Source organism: Apodemus sylvaticus, chromosome 5, assembly GCF_947179515.1.
Source record: "Apodemus sylvaticus chromosome 5, mApoSyl1.1, whole genome shotgun sequence".
NCBI classification, from domain to species: domain Eukaryota; kingdom Metazoa; phylum Chordata; class Mammalia; order Rodentia; family Muridae; genus Apodemus; species Apodemus sylvaticus.
Genome location: NC_067476.1, coordinates 86,971,176 through 86,987,423, shown reverse-complemented (window position 1 = coordinate 86,987,423; position 16,248 = coordinate 86,971,176). Strand labels below are relative to the sequence as shown.

General features: G+C 44.3%; 1 protein-coding gene across 1 annotated transcript in view; it reads left to right on the top strand.

Moving 5' to 3' along the window:
* Nucleotides 1–11,280, top strand: part of LOC127684872 (uncharacterized) — a 32,989-nt gene extending 21,709 nt beyond the window's left edge. Inside the window, exon 4 of the mRNA XM_052181664.1 lies at nt 10,661–11,280. Within this exon, the coding sequence (XP_052037624.1) occupies nt 10,661–10,674 (14 nt within the window). The 3' untranslated portion in view covers nt 10,675–11,280. The remainder of the gene's footprint in view (nt 1–10,660) is intronic.
* The last annotated feature ends 4,968 nt before the right edge of the window (nt 11,281–16,248 follow it).

Sequence of the window (16,248 nt, the reverse complement as noted above, 5' to 3'; positions counted from 1 at the left end):
CAGGCGATGGCACATGCCTATGTGCTTAGGATGACAGAGCAAGGAGCCTCATGTGCCATGCGAAGCCAGGATGAGGCAGAGCCTTACGCTGCCTCTTTCTCTAGTCTTTTCCCACTGTGATGGTTTTTCTTCTTTTCAGATAAAACATATCAGAAAAAGGAAGGAAGGGGAAGGGGAAGGGAGGGGAAAGGGAGGGGAAAGGGAGGGGAGGGAAGGGGAGGGGAGAGAAGGGGAGGGGAGGGAAGGGGAGGGGAGGGAAGGAAAGGGGAGGGAAGGGAAGGGCTTAGGGAGAGAAGGGGAGGGAAGGGAAGGGAAGGAGAAGGGAAGGGGAGGAGAGGGGAAGGGGAGGGGAGAGAAGGAAAGGAGAAGGGAAGGGGAGGAGAGGGGAAGGGGAGGGGAGAGAAGGGAAGGGAAGGGGAAGGGAAGGGGAGGCGAGGGGAAGGGGAGGGGAGAGAAGGGGAGGGGAGAGAAGGGGAGGGGAGAGAAGGGGAGGGGCGAGAAGGGGAGGGGAGGGAAGGGAAGGGGAAGGGAAGGGAGAGAAGGGAAGGGAAGGGGAAGGAAAGGGGAGGGGATGGGAAGGGGAGGGGAGAGAAGGGAAGGGAAGGGGAGGGGAGAGAAGGGGATGAGAAGGGGAGGGAGGGGAGGGGAGGGGAAGGGAAAGGAGGGGAAGGGAAAGGAGGGGAAGGGAAAGGAGGGGAAGGGAAAGGAGGAGGTGGAGGGGAGAGGAGGGAGGGAGTCAGGATTAATAGGAGGTCCCAGGGAGGGTTAGAGACAGGACTTTCTGGCATGCATGGAAATACAAGAGACTCCATCTCTACCTGCATTTCAGCTTGTTGGTGTCAGAATCATGAAAAGTTGTAACAGGACAGAAAGAGGGACTGTAAGATGAGAGAGAAAAGTCAGGGGTCATGAGATGGCCCAGTGGATTACTTTGCCACCATGCCTAACAAACTAAGTTTGATCCACAGCCCCTACTAGGTGAAAAAAGAATACTAACTCCTGTATTTGTCCCCTAACCTCCACACAAATTGTGGCACACCCCAATAAATACAAAGTTCTATTAAAAAAGAAAAGTAAGTAGAATTAAAATGTCTGTTTACTCACTATGTAGCTCTGGCTGCTCTGGAATGCACTATGTAGACCAGGCTAATGTTGAACTCACAGAGATCAGCCTGCCTCTTCCCCCCCAAGTACTGAGACTGAAGATGAGCATTACCGTGTCCGGCTGGGTTGATTTTAAAACAGACAGACAGACTGACTGACAGACAGACCCACATCTGTAGAGCAAAAAAGATTTTTAAAATATTCCTCATGAAGTAAGGCAGAAGGAAGTAAGTGGGACCATTCATTCTAGGCCCATTGAGAGGGTATAGGACATCACCAGGGACTGTCGGGGAAGAGGAGAACATTCTAGAAATAGAGGCAGTAAAATTGTTGTCAGTCCTAGATTTGCCCCCAATGGACTCAAGTATAGAAATCTCTGATTATCTCCCTGTTCGATTAGCAGTTGGAGGCATCAGTGAGATGTGCAAGCATTTGGAGCCATGCACTCAGCAGACTAAGTGCATGCAGTTATTTCCAGAGATAGTCCACCTTGTTGGCATGCCCCATGCTTTTAATCTCTAGATAGCTCATTAACTTGAATTACTGGAGTCAAGAGGTGCCCCTATCCAGAAAACCCTCGGCTTCTGTCTTCCCAAAGTGGCTTCCATTCAAGGCAAAATGTTTAGCTTGCTAGGCACTTCTGTCAGGGTCTGTGACTTGGCCTTACTCAGCAGAATGGAGACAGGAAGGCATGCTTTGAAACTGTAGCGAGCCTTTAAATTGATTGGATTCTATTCTGGATACAAATAACAAGGAAAAGCCTCTATTCCCAGCTCACTTACTGCGAAGGTGTGGGATGCTCGGCTCAAAGGCTTGCTCCTTTGCCAAGCTGGCCGATACTGATACACAGTAGCATAGGCAGAGAGCGCCTGGGAACTGGAGGGAGAGGCACCTTCCTGGGGATGCTGTAGAGATAAGGACAGCCCCTGATGTACCCACGGGGTGGGGGTGGGTGGGAGGGGGCAAGGGAACTGCTCAGATCCCAGCCTGGCCACCAATGTTGTGTTCCCTCTTCCCTACATTTGGCTTTGATGATTCAGGCCCCTAAAATAAAAGGACTGGAACAGATGATCTCAAAGGCCTCTTCCCCCAACATTCTTTGATTCAGGCATTTGGAGCATCTACAGATGCTGGAGAATACTTTGAGGCATGAGTGTCTGATAAGAATGACTAGACTTCTGGGGAAGGGTGGAGTTCATTTTTAATTTTTTTTAATGGCACACCCTTTAGCTCTGAAATGGTCTTTCTTGGGCTTTGTTATATGGAAATACTAGCATAAATATTCAAATGTGGAAGCTTGGAACTGTAAAACACCAAGAGATAGGGTTTCTCTGTATAGCCTTAGCTATCTTGGAACTCACTTTGTAGACCAGGCTGGCTTTGAACTCAGAGATCCGCCTGTCTCTGCCTTCCAAAGTGCTAGGATCAAAGGTGTGTGCCACCGCCGCCTGACCAGAACTGAATTTCAACTGCATTCATGATGAAGCATTTACAAAGAGAACTAAGCATCCAAACGCAGAGATGTCTAAGTATAAACTCCACAGTAGAAACTAACACAGATGACGACAAACAAGTCTTATTAGCTGTGTGGCTCATTAGTAATTTGATTACATTTTGAAATGATCATTTTCATGTTAGTCTAAATAAAATATGTGACTAAAATTAATGTCACCTATTTCCTCTTCCTGTTTTAAGTGCCACATGTAGGCTGTCTTTATATTGTCACTGGATCACACTGCTCTTAGGAGTAGAGTGGGAAAGAGGCTGGCCAGGTTTCGAGTTATTTACTTTATATATTTCTGTATTGTTTGATTTTTGTCCTAGTACACATGGGTTACTTTCATCATTTACAAAGAACAATAGAGGATCTTGAGTCATTCAATCAAACTTAATCCCTATGATTATGTATGTATATATTGTATGTATATGTATGGATATTCATGTGTGTGCCTGTGTGTGAGGGTTAGCACATACAGAAGTCAGAGGTAGGTTAACTTCGATTGCTTTCCACCTTAGTTTTCCAGACAGTATCTCTCTCTGAAACTGGAGATCACTGATTGGTTAGACTGGCTGCCTAGAAAACTTTAGGCATCCTCATGTGCCCAGCTGTACAGTGCTGGAATTACAGGAGTGTGTGTCACATGTGCTTGCCTTTTTACATATGAGGACCAAAGATCTGAACACAGGTTCTCATGCTTGTGTTACTGAGCTATCTCCCAAGCCCCCCCCCCCAATATCTTTTGAAATCTCAAGGAAACTGTGAGAATCTTCCCCCTAATTCATTTCTGGGAGACTGTTGGCAGAGTCTTAAATAAATGTTTTCCCATCGGTGACAATGAAACTTCCCAGGTATCTCTCTGATTTACCAGCAGTTTCTAATCGCCTGACCCCCCCCCTTTTTTTTTATTACTGCTATCATTAACAAGGTACCCCTGCTTGACAGCCATCCCAGCTGGGTTGGTAAGGAAATGTTTTCAGGGAGTAGGAGTTAAGCCCAGGAGACCTGGGGAAAAGGGGGGGAAAAGATAAATAACCCTTAAAGAAATTTCTTTTTTTTTTTCCAATTCCCTCCTTATACCATATCAGGATTCCCCAAAGCTTTGGGGTCTGTAGCTCTAGGATGAACTTCTTACCTTACTAATTGACATAGCCAGGATTTGAGCCCCCCCCCGCCCCCCCCCCCCCCCGCCCCAACAGACTTGTCTGTGTTACACATAAACATGCACTGGTTGGAACAATATCACTTTCAAAGGAGCACTAATCTGCTGAAGTCATCCAGTCAGAAAACATTTGCTTGTCCGTGTCTTGTGTCTGATCTGCGCGTGTAAAAAGAAGAAAATTCAGAAAGTAGGAAGGATGAAGAAAGAGCAATTGTACTTTTTCCTGGGGTGGGAGTGGGACTGTCTCACATATCCCAGGCTTGTCTCCTTTTGCTATTAGGACTGGAATGACCTTGAACTTCTGATCCTCCTGCCTCCACTTCCTGAGCAGTAGGATTACAAAACATGAGCTGCCCCGTCTGGTTTCGGCCAGCTCAAGCTCCCCACTGACTTGCCTCCCCAGCCAGCAGCAGCGAGTTTATACGACTGGACTTTGCCAGTATAAAACTAATTTTCTGACTCTTCTTTGTTGCATCATCAGTTTTCACATCATGTACCCTCTGCTTAAAAAGCAAGCTACAGGCTCTCTATACAAACCTAGAGATGCCTCGCTGGAAGGCTAGGGAGGAAGTGGCTGGGTTGGAATACATGTCAGGGTGACTACAGTGAAATAGTTTTCTGTGTGTCTTCAAAACTGTGTGGGACTCATATCACAACCCCCCTATCTCCCTGGACCGTATTTGTCTGTTTTTGTCTTTCGTGCTAGACTGAAGAATCTAGTAAGTCACCACTATAACCAGTACCCAACTAAGTCCAGCCAACACCCGGCTCAGTGGAAATGTACCGATTACTCCATGAAAGACTGAGTGAAGAAATGACTGAACCTGTCATCATCTCAACATTGATGAAATTAGACTCCATCTCAATGAAGGGCTTGAAAATACTGATAGTCCTGTCTTATGGACCAGATGAAGTGTCTAGTGTGGGCTATCAGCCTGCTAAGCAAGGGCGAACTGAAACACATATGTGTCTGCTTTGGTTTACAGTCTGGGAAGAGAAAGGAGCCTGAGGTTAGGCATCAGTAAACTAAATGTAAGCTCTAGTGAGCTCCTCCAGCAGTAGAATGAGGTTTATAATGGAGAATAGAGGGGCTACACTAGCTTAACTAATGTCTCTCCCCTCCGAGGGACAGTTAGGGTGAAAAGCAAGGATAAGGTCCAACATTTTTCCCCCTAATGTTGGGACTGGAACTTTTGGAATTACCTACCAGGCATATATTCTATGGCTGTGCCACATTATACACTATTAAACTATTAAATCCTACGGGAGGAGGGAATGACACAGGAGAGAAAGAGACAGAGACAGACAGAGACAGACAGACAGAGACAGAGAGATGGAGAGAGAAACAGAGACAGAGGCAGACACAGAGACGGAGATGACCATCCCAAGCCCCTGGAGCAGGGCCAGCTGCCTGTGCCACTCACTGCTAAATCGAACAACAGCTTGAACTCAGATTGATTCGCATGAGGCGGAGAGCATGCTAATCTGTATGCCTGGCCTCAGGTCTCTATCTGTGGGAACCCACGCGCTGAGAGTGGAAAAAGAGTGATTCCTCTTACTTGTTGGACAGTGTCTTTAGGAGAGGGTGCTGTGATGAGGATGGGGAACTGGCCAGCAGGAGGCTGGTGGTTTTCATTCACTTATTGCAAAGCCTTTCTAATCCGCTCTCATTCTGAATTTTGGGGTTAAAAATACACCCTCCCACCCCCTCAAACGTTGTTATACATGGAGGGGGCTCTAGGGATTTAAAAGTTGAGAATTCTCACATTTCAACTTACACACATTGGTCTTTTTGAAGATTTTTAGCCATTGTTTTTAAAAATTATTTTTTAAAAATTATGTGCAGGTGTGTGTCTGCTTGTGGATACCTGCACAGGAACCCAGGTGCCCATGGAGGGCGGAGGTATGGATAGCTTGGAGCTGGAATTACAGCGCTGTGGGCTGAGTGAGATGGGCACTAGGAACTGCACTCGGGTCCTTTAGAGGAGCCAGTGTTCTAACTGCTGAGCCACCCCTCCCACCTTACCACCAAGTTTTATAAGTTAAATTAGAGTCAAAAAGTTAGAAACTATATAGTTCTGTTTGTCATATCCCAGTCCTGCGACCACAATCAGGAACTGGTTTTCCTCCCTGATTATTATGAAATAAAATGTAAGTAATTCAGGGGAAATTTTTTTGACATAATTTTATCTCACAGATTACCACTGCTAATATGTTGGTTATTTGTTCATTTATTCATTTACTGTATTTTTTTTTCAGACAGAGTCTAACTCTGTAGCTCAGGCTGGCCTTAAGTTTTGGAAATCCTCCTGCCTCTGCCTTCTGAGTGCTGGGATTGCAGGTGTGTGGCACCATACTCCTCTCCACTGATAATATTTAAAGATCCTTCTTTTTCAATATCTTTTTAAAAATAAAGTCAAATTCTACATGACAATTGATATACACTGATTGTTAATTCAGTATATGTAAGCACCTTTTCATAGCAATCAATGTCAGGTTTTTATATGAGAAGTCACAATTTCAGTTAACCAGTGTTCTCTTAACCATTATTTTGGTTGTGACTGTTCATTATATAATTAACTTCATATCCAAACATTTGTGGAATTTTTACATGCCTGTCACCATCCAGGGGAACTGCTTGATTTTTCAATATCTAACATATAACAATGGTTCTTACCTGGTAAATAAAGTAAGGTGTTCTTTGCAAACAAATGGCCAAAAATTTTGAATAATGTTCCAAGGGGTGCAAACATGAAATACACAAAAATTGCAGAATTGTTCCTTCACTTCATAAAAGAATTTCTGTCAAATTTCACTTACTATCAACTATCTATCTGGAAGGCTTCATGGGAGTTGGGGAGATATGTCTATGGATTCCTAATGCCCTGTGATTGAATGATTGATTGATTGATTTTAATTTTAGTTTGTTTACTGGAGATGATTCCCATAAACTTTTTTTGCACATACATCCTACTACTGCGCCATGTTCCCTGACCCACTAACCTACTAACCAGGCATTCTTAGTGACTGAAGCCTACAACTCTAGCACTCAGGAAGCTAAGATAGGAAGATCATTAATTCAAGGCTAGACTGGGCTACATGGCAAGGTACCATCTCAAAGAAAACAAGCAAACAAACAAAGAAGAAACCATCCTGTTCTGTTTTAGGTGTAGAGAGCTAATGGAGTTCACCACTCCCATCTACAATGCCACCCTCTGGCCTAGGTCAAGATATGGGGCCAAGGCAGAGTTCCACACACCCAGAAGTCAGAAGTGAGTCGGATGGGAGGATGTTACCAGTTGGAAGGCCCCACAGGCCAGGGCTAGGGAAAGGAAACCTCAATAGATAGCTCTGCAATTAAACAGAACGGAGCCAGGGCCTGGCTGGTTTTGTGCTGGGTCAGCCTGTCTCCATGCCAGCGGTCCACACCAATCCATTCCGCCCTCAAACCTGATGTTCTCCTTGGTTACAAGCCGGTGATTTTCAAAAAGACTTTTCTGTTTCTTTTTCGGCCGTAGCAACCTGCTCTCTTAAATAGCTTCTTTATCTGGTGCGGTAATTACGGTCTGTGACTAACTGCTGCAGTTCATAAACACCGGGTTTACCGTTAGGGTCAGTAGTTCTCAGTCTTGTCTGAATGGTTACTCCCCCAGCTGAGCTCAGCACAGAGCGAGGCACCTCTCCTCAGCACTGGGCTGGTTCTCCCTGGTGCGATTCACTGTGGGAGGGTTCCAGTTATCTGTTATAAAAAGAGGTCACATTTTTATTAAAATTGAAGCCTAATACCAAAACACGCTTCAAGAGGTTTTGTTGCCTGAACATTTTAATTTTCCCTTAAACTTCTTTTCATGTTCCAAATGATCGGCAGAGTGCACATATCTCTTGTATATTCAGTTTCAAAAAGTAACTCCTAGGCGCCGGTGAGATGCCTCGGATGGTAAGGGTATTTGCAGTGCCACAAACTGGGCAGCACGAGCGCCATCTCGGGAACCGAGGAGATGGAAGGAGAGAACAGGTTTCCCCAAAGCTGTCCTCTGATTTCCATGTAGTTGGTGTAGCGTGCGTGCCCTCCCTCCATACACACAATAAAGACTATAAAAACTTTGTATTTTTCAAGGCAGGGTTTCCTTGTGTAGTGCAGCTGTCCTAGAACTCCCTCTTTAGACCAGGCTGGTCTCGCAGTCATGGAAATCTGCCTGCATCTGCCTCTCAAGTGCTGGGATTTAAAGCATGTACCACCGCTGTCTGGTCCAAGTATAAAACTTTTAAAAGAAAATGTCATAGAAAATCTGCAGGATCTAAATTTGGAAAAGGGAGTTCTTAGACAATATCCAAAGCACAACCCACATGTACAAAATGAACAATTGGTAAAATAAACTTCACACAAAAATATTTTTTTATTGTTTTGAATTCCTGGTGGAAAGTCTTCACTGAGAGGAGCAGATGAAGAGATGACCTGCTGTGGAAAATCTCTGCAAACCATACATCCCGACTAGGACTAGAATCTGTTTTGTGTTTATGTAATTCTCAAATTTTGATATTGAAAAGAATCAAGTCAGAAGGAGAAAAAATACAAAATAAAAACTAAGCCAGTGAAAAGCTGGTTGGAACAGTGGAAGCAAAAACGTAGGGGTGTCCAGTTGTAGGTAGGCTGAGACAGGAGGATTGAGACTCCCATGCCAGCCTAGGTTACCCAGAAAGATCAAATCATTGTGTCCCCTCACCCCCAAACAATGCTGAGAACTCAGAGAGCTGGATCATGGCTGTGTTGCGGGCGAGACCCTAAATCAGTGGTTCTCAACCCATGGGTCAGGAGGGTCTGAATGATCCTTTTACCGGGGTCACCTAAGACCATTAGAAACCACAAATATTTACATTACAGTTCATAACAGCAGCAAAATTACAGTTCTGAAGTAGCAACAAAAATAATTATATGGTTGGGGGAGTCACCACGGTATGAAGAACTGTATTAAAGGGTCACGCATTAGGAAGGTTGAGGACCACTGCCTTGAATGGTCCATCCTCTCAGAAGCTAGTTTGGCACTCTCTTAAAAACTAAGCATACACCCTATCCATGATATGATTCTGCAACCGTATTTCTTGCCTTTTATCCCAGAGTAAAGAAAGCTCATAATCTACACAAACATCTGCCCACCAGTGTTAATAGCAGCAGGACATCCTGCTGACTGGAAACAGCAGATCTCAAAGTCGAATACTTTATGATTCTATCTACCTAGTTATAAATAGCCTACATATGGCAACGTGGGAGATATGGAGAAATTGAGTGGTTGCCATTGGTTAGGATTGGTAGGTAGAGGTGTGAATTAAAGACCAGCAGGAAAGAGAGCTTCTTGGGAAAGAGATGGCTGTAATTCTCTGTTTCAGTTCTAACTAGTCTCTCAGGGTTAGAAAACAAACATTGATTGTATCAATGTCAACTTCCTGGATTCCATTTGGATACAGCAATGTAAGATTATAACCACTGAGGGGGAACCCGGTATTAGGACCTGCCCTACTATCTTTGCAACTTCCTGTGAAGGGCTAATGCTTTTACAACAAAAAGCCTCTTGAAAGAGCAATTTATGCTGTGCAGAAAATTACAGAAGATGGAAAAAATATAAAATTACTATTGTTTGTTTGTTCATTTTAAATTGCTATTTTTAACATTTAGAACCTTTGGATACTTGTTTTAGGATATTGGAAGTTATTGCTTAATTTCTGGTTTTGATCCTCTCCCCAAGACATACTTGATATAGCATAAACCGCTACCTTAATTTCTTTTCTATTATGATTATGTGCATACTTGTGCAGAGGTCAGAGAACTTGGAGTAATGCATTCTGCCCTTTCATGTAAATGCCTGGGATTGAACTCAGATCCTCAGCTTTGGTAGCAAGCCCCTTTACCCATTTTTGCATCCTTCATTGCTGTATTATTCCAGAACATTTTGACCATACTCAAGCAAACCCTGAACCATTTCCAAGCTCTGAGTGTTCTCCTTTCGTCTAGCCAGTGTTTCTCAACCTGTGGGTTGTGTGTGACCCCTTTGGGGGTTGCCTAAGACTATCAGAAAACACAGATATTTACATTGCAAGTCATAATGGTAGCAAAATTACAGGTATAAAGTAGCAATAAAAATAGATTTATGGTTGGGGAGGGCTCACTGTAACATGAAGAACTGTATTAAAGGTGGCAAAATTAGGAAGGTTGAGAATCACTGTCCTAGCCCCTGCTGATCACAAATCTGCATACTATCTCTGTGTCTGTTTTTTTTTTTTCATTGAGTATATTGTTCTTAAGGCTTTTCAGTTTTGTACCTCACAACAGTAGACCATTCCTTTTTATGAATAAATAATATTCTACGCATGGATATGTATAATTTTTGTATTTCATAGAATTTTACTTCCCTTCTCTTCCTTTACAGTCTCTTTTCTAAGTAATTAGTTTAATTAACTCTCTTCAACCCAATCTTGTGACCTGTAGCCTCTTCACCATTCACCCCAGGCCAGCATATCTGCTCACTTGAATTCCTTAGGTCTAGGGCTCCCACTACTCTACGTCAGCTGAAGTAAAGCTGCTTCATCAGATGGGTCCTGATCTGCACACAGGATCTGTATCATCAAGGACTCAGAGGCCAAGCAGAGTGAATGGCTTGGGGAGACCAGCTCCATGTCCACAGGATCAGAGCAAAGTCAGTGACTTCTTACCCACAGGCTTGGGCCATCCCTGGAAAGTGCTAAGTATCATTCTCAGAGCCACTTTTCCAAAGCTTTTTCTTGAGACATGAACTCTACCTTAGTGTCTCTCTTCTCTATGTTTGTACCCAAGTCCAGAATATTATAGCATCAGGAACTCATCTGTTTCTAATCACCATGATTTTCTCTCCCCACTGGCACAGGTAGACCATGCTGACTGCCTGCAACCTGCAACCTGAGGAGTCTTTATGGTGTTCTAAGAACCACCTGGAGCCATCACATTTGATACTTAGCATTCTCACAAGTGAAAACAGATTCAGGAGAGCAGGCTGGAAAGTTTCAGGATCCATTCTGAAATTATATCTCTGTTGTTTAACAGTTTCCTCAAGATTGAAACATTCCATCCTTAGAAAAGCTCCTTAAACCAGAAGGTAAACAATTCAAAAAAGCTTCTGGAAGTCCCTGAAACTGACCAGATTCATTAGGCCCCTCCTGCCCTATTATACAATGGAGCACAGAGTCCCTCTGAGACTCGAGGAGCTGCAGAGGAGACTGAGACCAGACTACCTGGAAAAAATGAAAAACCCCTGAGCTATCTGGAAGAGGACTAAACCAGAGTCACTTACTTGGTCTAAAAGAAGGCACTCTTCGATCTTCACTCTGTTGAGCTGCCTGCATACTGTACAGTGTGTTCCAGGTTCCCAGCTTTGTGAGCTGTCACCTATGCTGGGGTGGGCTTTGTTGATGCAACCGTCTGTGAGTCATTTCTGCTCCTAATCCATAATCCTGTAAGTAACCCCAATAAAACTCATTGATTGACCAAGTTGGGCTTTGATGGTATCTGTGCTTTGGTCTGTCATGGGATTCCTATCTGGGGTGAGTAGACTTGTGTTGGTTGCATCTTCCCAGGAAAAGTTTTGTCACACAACAATCATCCTGACTGGCAGGAACAGAATTTACCAGTCAAGTCCTCCAAGCATAGATCAGCCAGCCTTCCTATGCTCACTTTCCTATCTGGCTCCCTTTTATTATCTGTTTGACTTTGATTTTAGTTTCTTCATCTTTAAACTAGGCATAAAATAAATAAAAGCAGCCTCTTACGGTTGCTTTTAAAGACCATGAAGACAATTTCTGTAAGTCTGAGAACTAGTCTTCCTGACTATGGTGAAGGCCCTGTTGGCTATCCTCACAATTTTATTACTGCTTTTTAAGAATAGGAAAGTGCTGTGGCTTGATGTGAAATGTTCCCTATAGCCATTTCATTTGAACACTCAGCTTGCTTTGGAAAGATTGTACAATCTTTTAGGAGACAGAGCCTTGTTAATGGGTCTCTGAGAGCGAGCCTTGAGCTTCTAGGCTCCAGCTCCACTTCCTGTGGCCAGCAGCCTCCAGCTCCTCTGCAGCCAGCGCCTTCCCCACCATCATGGGGTGCATCCACCCCCTTGAACTGCAAATAAGCCCTTCCTCCCATAAGCTGCTTCTTGTCATGCATTTCATCACAACAACAAGAAAGGAAGCTAAGGCCATGCCATCCGCCCACCTTGGGATTCTGCCAGCAAGGCTATCAGCAGATTAGGTCCCCTGACTGTGGCCCTTAACAAGTCTGAGCCACAGCAAGGCCATTTTCAGAAAACTCACTCCATTGTGTTAACGTCTTTGGTAGAGGAAAATGAATACGGGCTCAGTAGGCTATCCTCGCCAACAGGAAAACAGACCAAGTATTTTGCATACAGCACAGATAGTCTTCAGTGGAAATAAGAGCAACGACGTGTTTTTCTAAGGGTGAGTCTGTCATCAGGTAAAATTCACAAAACCAGGTCTTGACTAACAATTGAGCTGACGAAATGTGCTATGCCTACCCCACTCAACAGCCTGGGATAAAAAGAGATGAAGAGCTAAGGTATGATTCACATGAATGGGACTGGGAATAGTATACAAAATGAGGGTAGCCACCCAAACGTTTGGATACAATGTGGTTCCCATTCACCCAAAGCCAAGCACAGGGATGCAGTAATGAAGGACCATGGCTGATGGTCCCAACTACGGTCCAGTTCTCTATCATGTGAGCCACACTGCCCCAAACCATATCATTCCTATCTGTCAGAGACCCGCAGGCCACCTCCCTGCAGATAACTGTGTCCTTAGAATAATTCTGAACATCCTGCTGCTATGTTCTCTGGAGCTGAGAAGGAAGATGCGCATAGGTTTTGGATTCTGGCTCGATGAAGATTCAGTCAGACAACGCTGTAGACTCAAAATGACTAGAAATGGCTGCTGCTGCTGAGGTTGTGTAAATGGAGGAACATCAAAATAAGATGCCAGGCAATCTACTGAATTTAGCACAATCATTCTCCCCCTAGTGCCTGTAGGTTAACACGAGGACTATGGAGCGTTTATCCTAGAGGGTTCGAAGGACGGGGGCAGAAAGCCCATCAGCTGCGAGTATTTCATGATCCTGTTAGGGAATTTGAAGGTGTCCAAACTCTGGTTCTTCTCTGGTATGTGTGTGTGTGTGTGTGTGTGTGTGTGTGAGAGAGAGAGAGAGAGAGAGAGAGAGACAGAGACAGAGACAGAGAGAGACAGAGAGAGACAAAAAGAGAAAGAGAGAGGCAGACAGAGAGACAGAGAGATAAGGAGACAGAGGGAAGAAAGAGAACGTGTACACATGAACGCAGTGCTCTTGGAGCCCAGACAAGGGTGTCAGATTCCCCTGGAGCTGGAGTTACAGGCAGGTGAGCCACCTTATGTGAATGCCAGGGACTGACCTTGCATTTTAGAGCATGCATGCCATTAACCACTGAATCATCTCTCCAGCTACTTGCTGAATTTTTCAGAAAAAAAAAAATCTTATGTCTTTTATGCACTTCATACGCCTGGCCTTCTCTCTATGCAATCTCAGGCTTCACATGAACAATCTTAACTTTTTCTTGTACTCTGAATATTTCTGCAAACGCATTTAAAACAAGAGGCAAAAGCATCAGCGCCGTGCAGAAGGCAGCAATACATTAGGAATGCTGGTGGATTGAGCTGCACTCTGAGAGCAGATTAGAGTTGTTTGAAATGCTTCAAAGAAAAGGAAAACTTTAATCCCCTGAAGGCCTCCATCAAATCCATAGTCCTTAATTTCAGAAAACTTCCCAAGTCATTTAAAAGGACCAAATATCATTTTACAGTTTGTAAAGAAGTAACAGAAAACCCTTCTAACGTTTGCCCAACATTCTTTCTTCCTTTAAGTGCTCGATAAAGCTGAGTCCCTTGCATAGACAGGCCCAGAGTGGACTGATGGCCCTCTTGTCTTGGGGGTGGGGACAGCCTTCCCTAGGGTTCTGCCTTGAGCTCATGCCTAATGACTACCTGGGGAATTCCTTCTAACTGCAGAGTCAGGCATTTTCACTGTTATTTCTGGGCGAGATTCGCATGTCTGTCACTGTGTGGAAGAACGCCCAGTCCTTGTAGAATGCGGTGCTGAAGAGAGAAAGCTTCCAAATGAGGAGACAAACAAGGCAGACTGCGAGTGGGACTGTGCCTTGGTCACTGACTCCGTCGGCTCAGAGACTAAGTCCCTTCCTCATCCTTTGTTGCCCGTGGACACACTTAGCTGTAGTTAATGGCCCCAGTGGTCCCAGGGAAGTCACGGGAGCTACCAACATGCCCAGTACTGTGCCTCAGATTCCATATGCACCACCTCTTTAGAAAGCATTGAGACAAATACCTTGTTAATAGTTCTGTATCACAAATGAGAAGATCAAGGTGTAGACAGGCTAACTAAACTGCCTGTTGTCATAGCTACTCATCAGTATTTGATCAGGATTCAAACACAGATTTTTTTAAATCAATCTCTCTCTCTCTCTCTTTCTCTCTCTCTCTCTCTGTGTGTGTGTGTGTGTGTTTACAGTTGTGCAACTTTTCCAAAGCATAGAGGAAAGAACCAGACATTGTGGAATTACCATGTAAGTAACACATTTCCCAGGTACTGGTTAAGATGTTTCCTCATCTAATCCTTCCCAATGGAGTTAACCGGTACATACTCCTCTGATCCAGAGAAACTTTTCTTCTCCATCTTACCCCTTACCTCCTGCTTTCTTCCTCCTGCCTCTGCAGCTCTCAGGTGGTCAACGTATGCTCACTACATTCTGCCTCGCCTCCAGCTACCCTAACACAAAACCCACCGAGGCAACAAAGATAGGAGGAGATTTCCACTGTCATCTGTGTTCGTTGGAGAAGCTACACGAGGGCTTTGCCTCGCTGGCTTAGCACACAACACCAGAACACTGACCTCAGACCACAACTCCATCACTGATTGCCAGTAATCCTGCTCCAGAGGTGATAGAGTGGCCTTCCTTTTAAAGGAGAGATAAAACAAAAACAAACACACACACACACACACACACACACAAAAAAAAAAAAAAAAAAAAAAAAAAAACTCTGAAGAAACAGCACTTGCCTTAGTGCTTGGGAAAGTTGGCATCCTTCCAGGACAGACTTATGTACTTGGAAGAAAAAGAGAGAGAGAGAGAGAGAGAGATGGGATTTGGGCCAAGAATGGTCCTACAAACGAGAGAAATATAGAGCAGGCAGCTGGAGCTGAGCAGCCAAGTGGTACCACCAGCTGCAGGCCCATTAATTAACATTCCCTGGTATGTGGCGGTTCCCGTGACCTTGATTCTTGTTGAATTTACAGAGATAATTTTAACAGAGCCTCTACTTTTCTCACTGGAGTATATTTATCCAAGGAGTACCTTACATATTTCCCCTCATCTCTCCAAGCAGTAAATTTATTCTAATTGCAAAGAGATATAGTAAAAGCCTGATTGAATGAATGCTCGGCAGTTTATAGAGATTTATTTCTGGGGCTTAAGGGTTTTTTTTGTTTTTTTTTTGAGTGTGTGACTAGAAGGGTTTGAGGGGAGCTGGGGGAAAGGAGCCTAAGAGAAAATGTAGGTTTAATTGAATCTATAAAATGACCCCATTGTAGATAAATGTTACTCCAAAAGAGTTTAAACAGCCTGACTGAAGCCAGCATCTGTGGCAGTCAGTCTGACGTGAGGTGTCTGTAGCTTCTCTTTGGGTTTCTCTGGGATAGTTGTTATTCTCTGGTCAGGGAGGGGATGTATGGGTGGGGACTGGGTAGAACGTGAATTTAACTGTACATTTCCAAGTACTAACTTTCAGGTATGAGAAGAGGAACTACCAGCCCCTGCCGTGCAAGCCGCTGCCATCTCAGAAGCCCAGAAGCCCAGGATCTTGACAGCTTGCCCTCTGACTCTAAGTTTCCAACCAGCAACTGGGAGTCTTTCAGAGCCTAAGGCTTTCCCAGCTAATGATGAGATGGACGGATGCTTCAACCCTAATGGGGCCTTCTGCTTAAAATAGGCTTTTCATGCACACACTACTGAACTTTTCCCCGAAAACCCTCCAGGCTTTTGATCCCAGGAGAGACATTAGTCTTTTTTGCAGCTGCTTTGCGAGTTCCGCTGGGGCTGAGTTTCAGGACTCCCAACTGTTAAACTGGTTACATTGTAAATCTAGCCACAGTGCCAAAATGGAGACATCTGTCCTGGAGGAAGAGGAGAGATAGAAAAGGGCCTCAAGTAGAAGATACTGGGCAGCAAGACCCGAGTGAAGACACGGAGCTCCCTAGCCACACGTTGTTTGATGTGGAGGTCAGACTTTTTTTTTTTTTTTTTTTTTTTTTTGACTTGATGTGGGGGAAGCTTGAAGAAAACTGTTCAACCTTTTCACTGTGAAGTGTGACACTGGAACAGAAAAGTGAAGCTTAGCCAACAGTGAC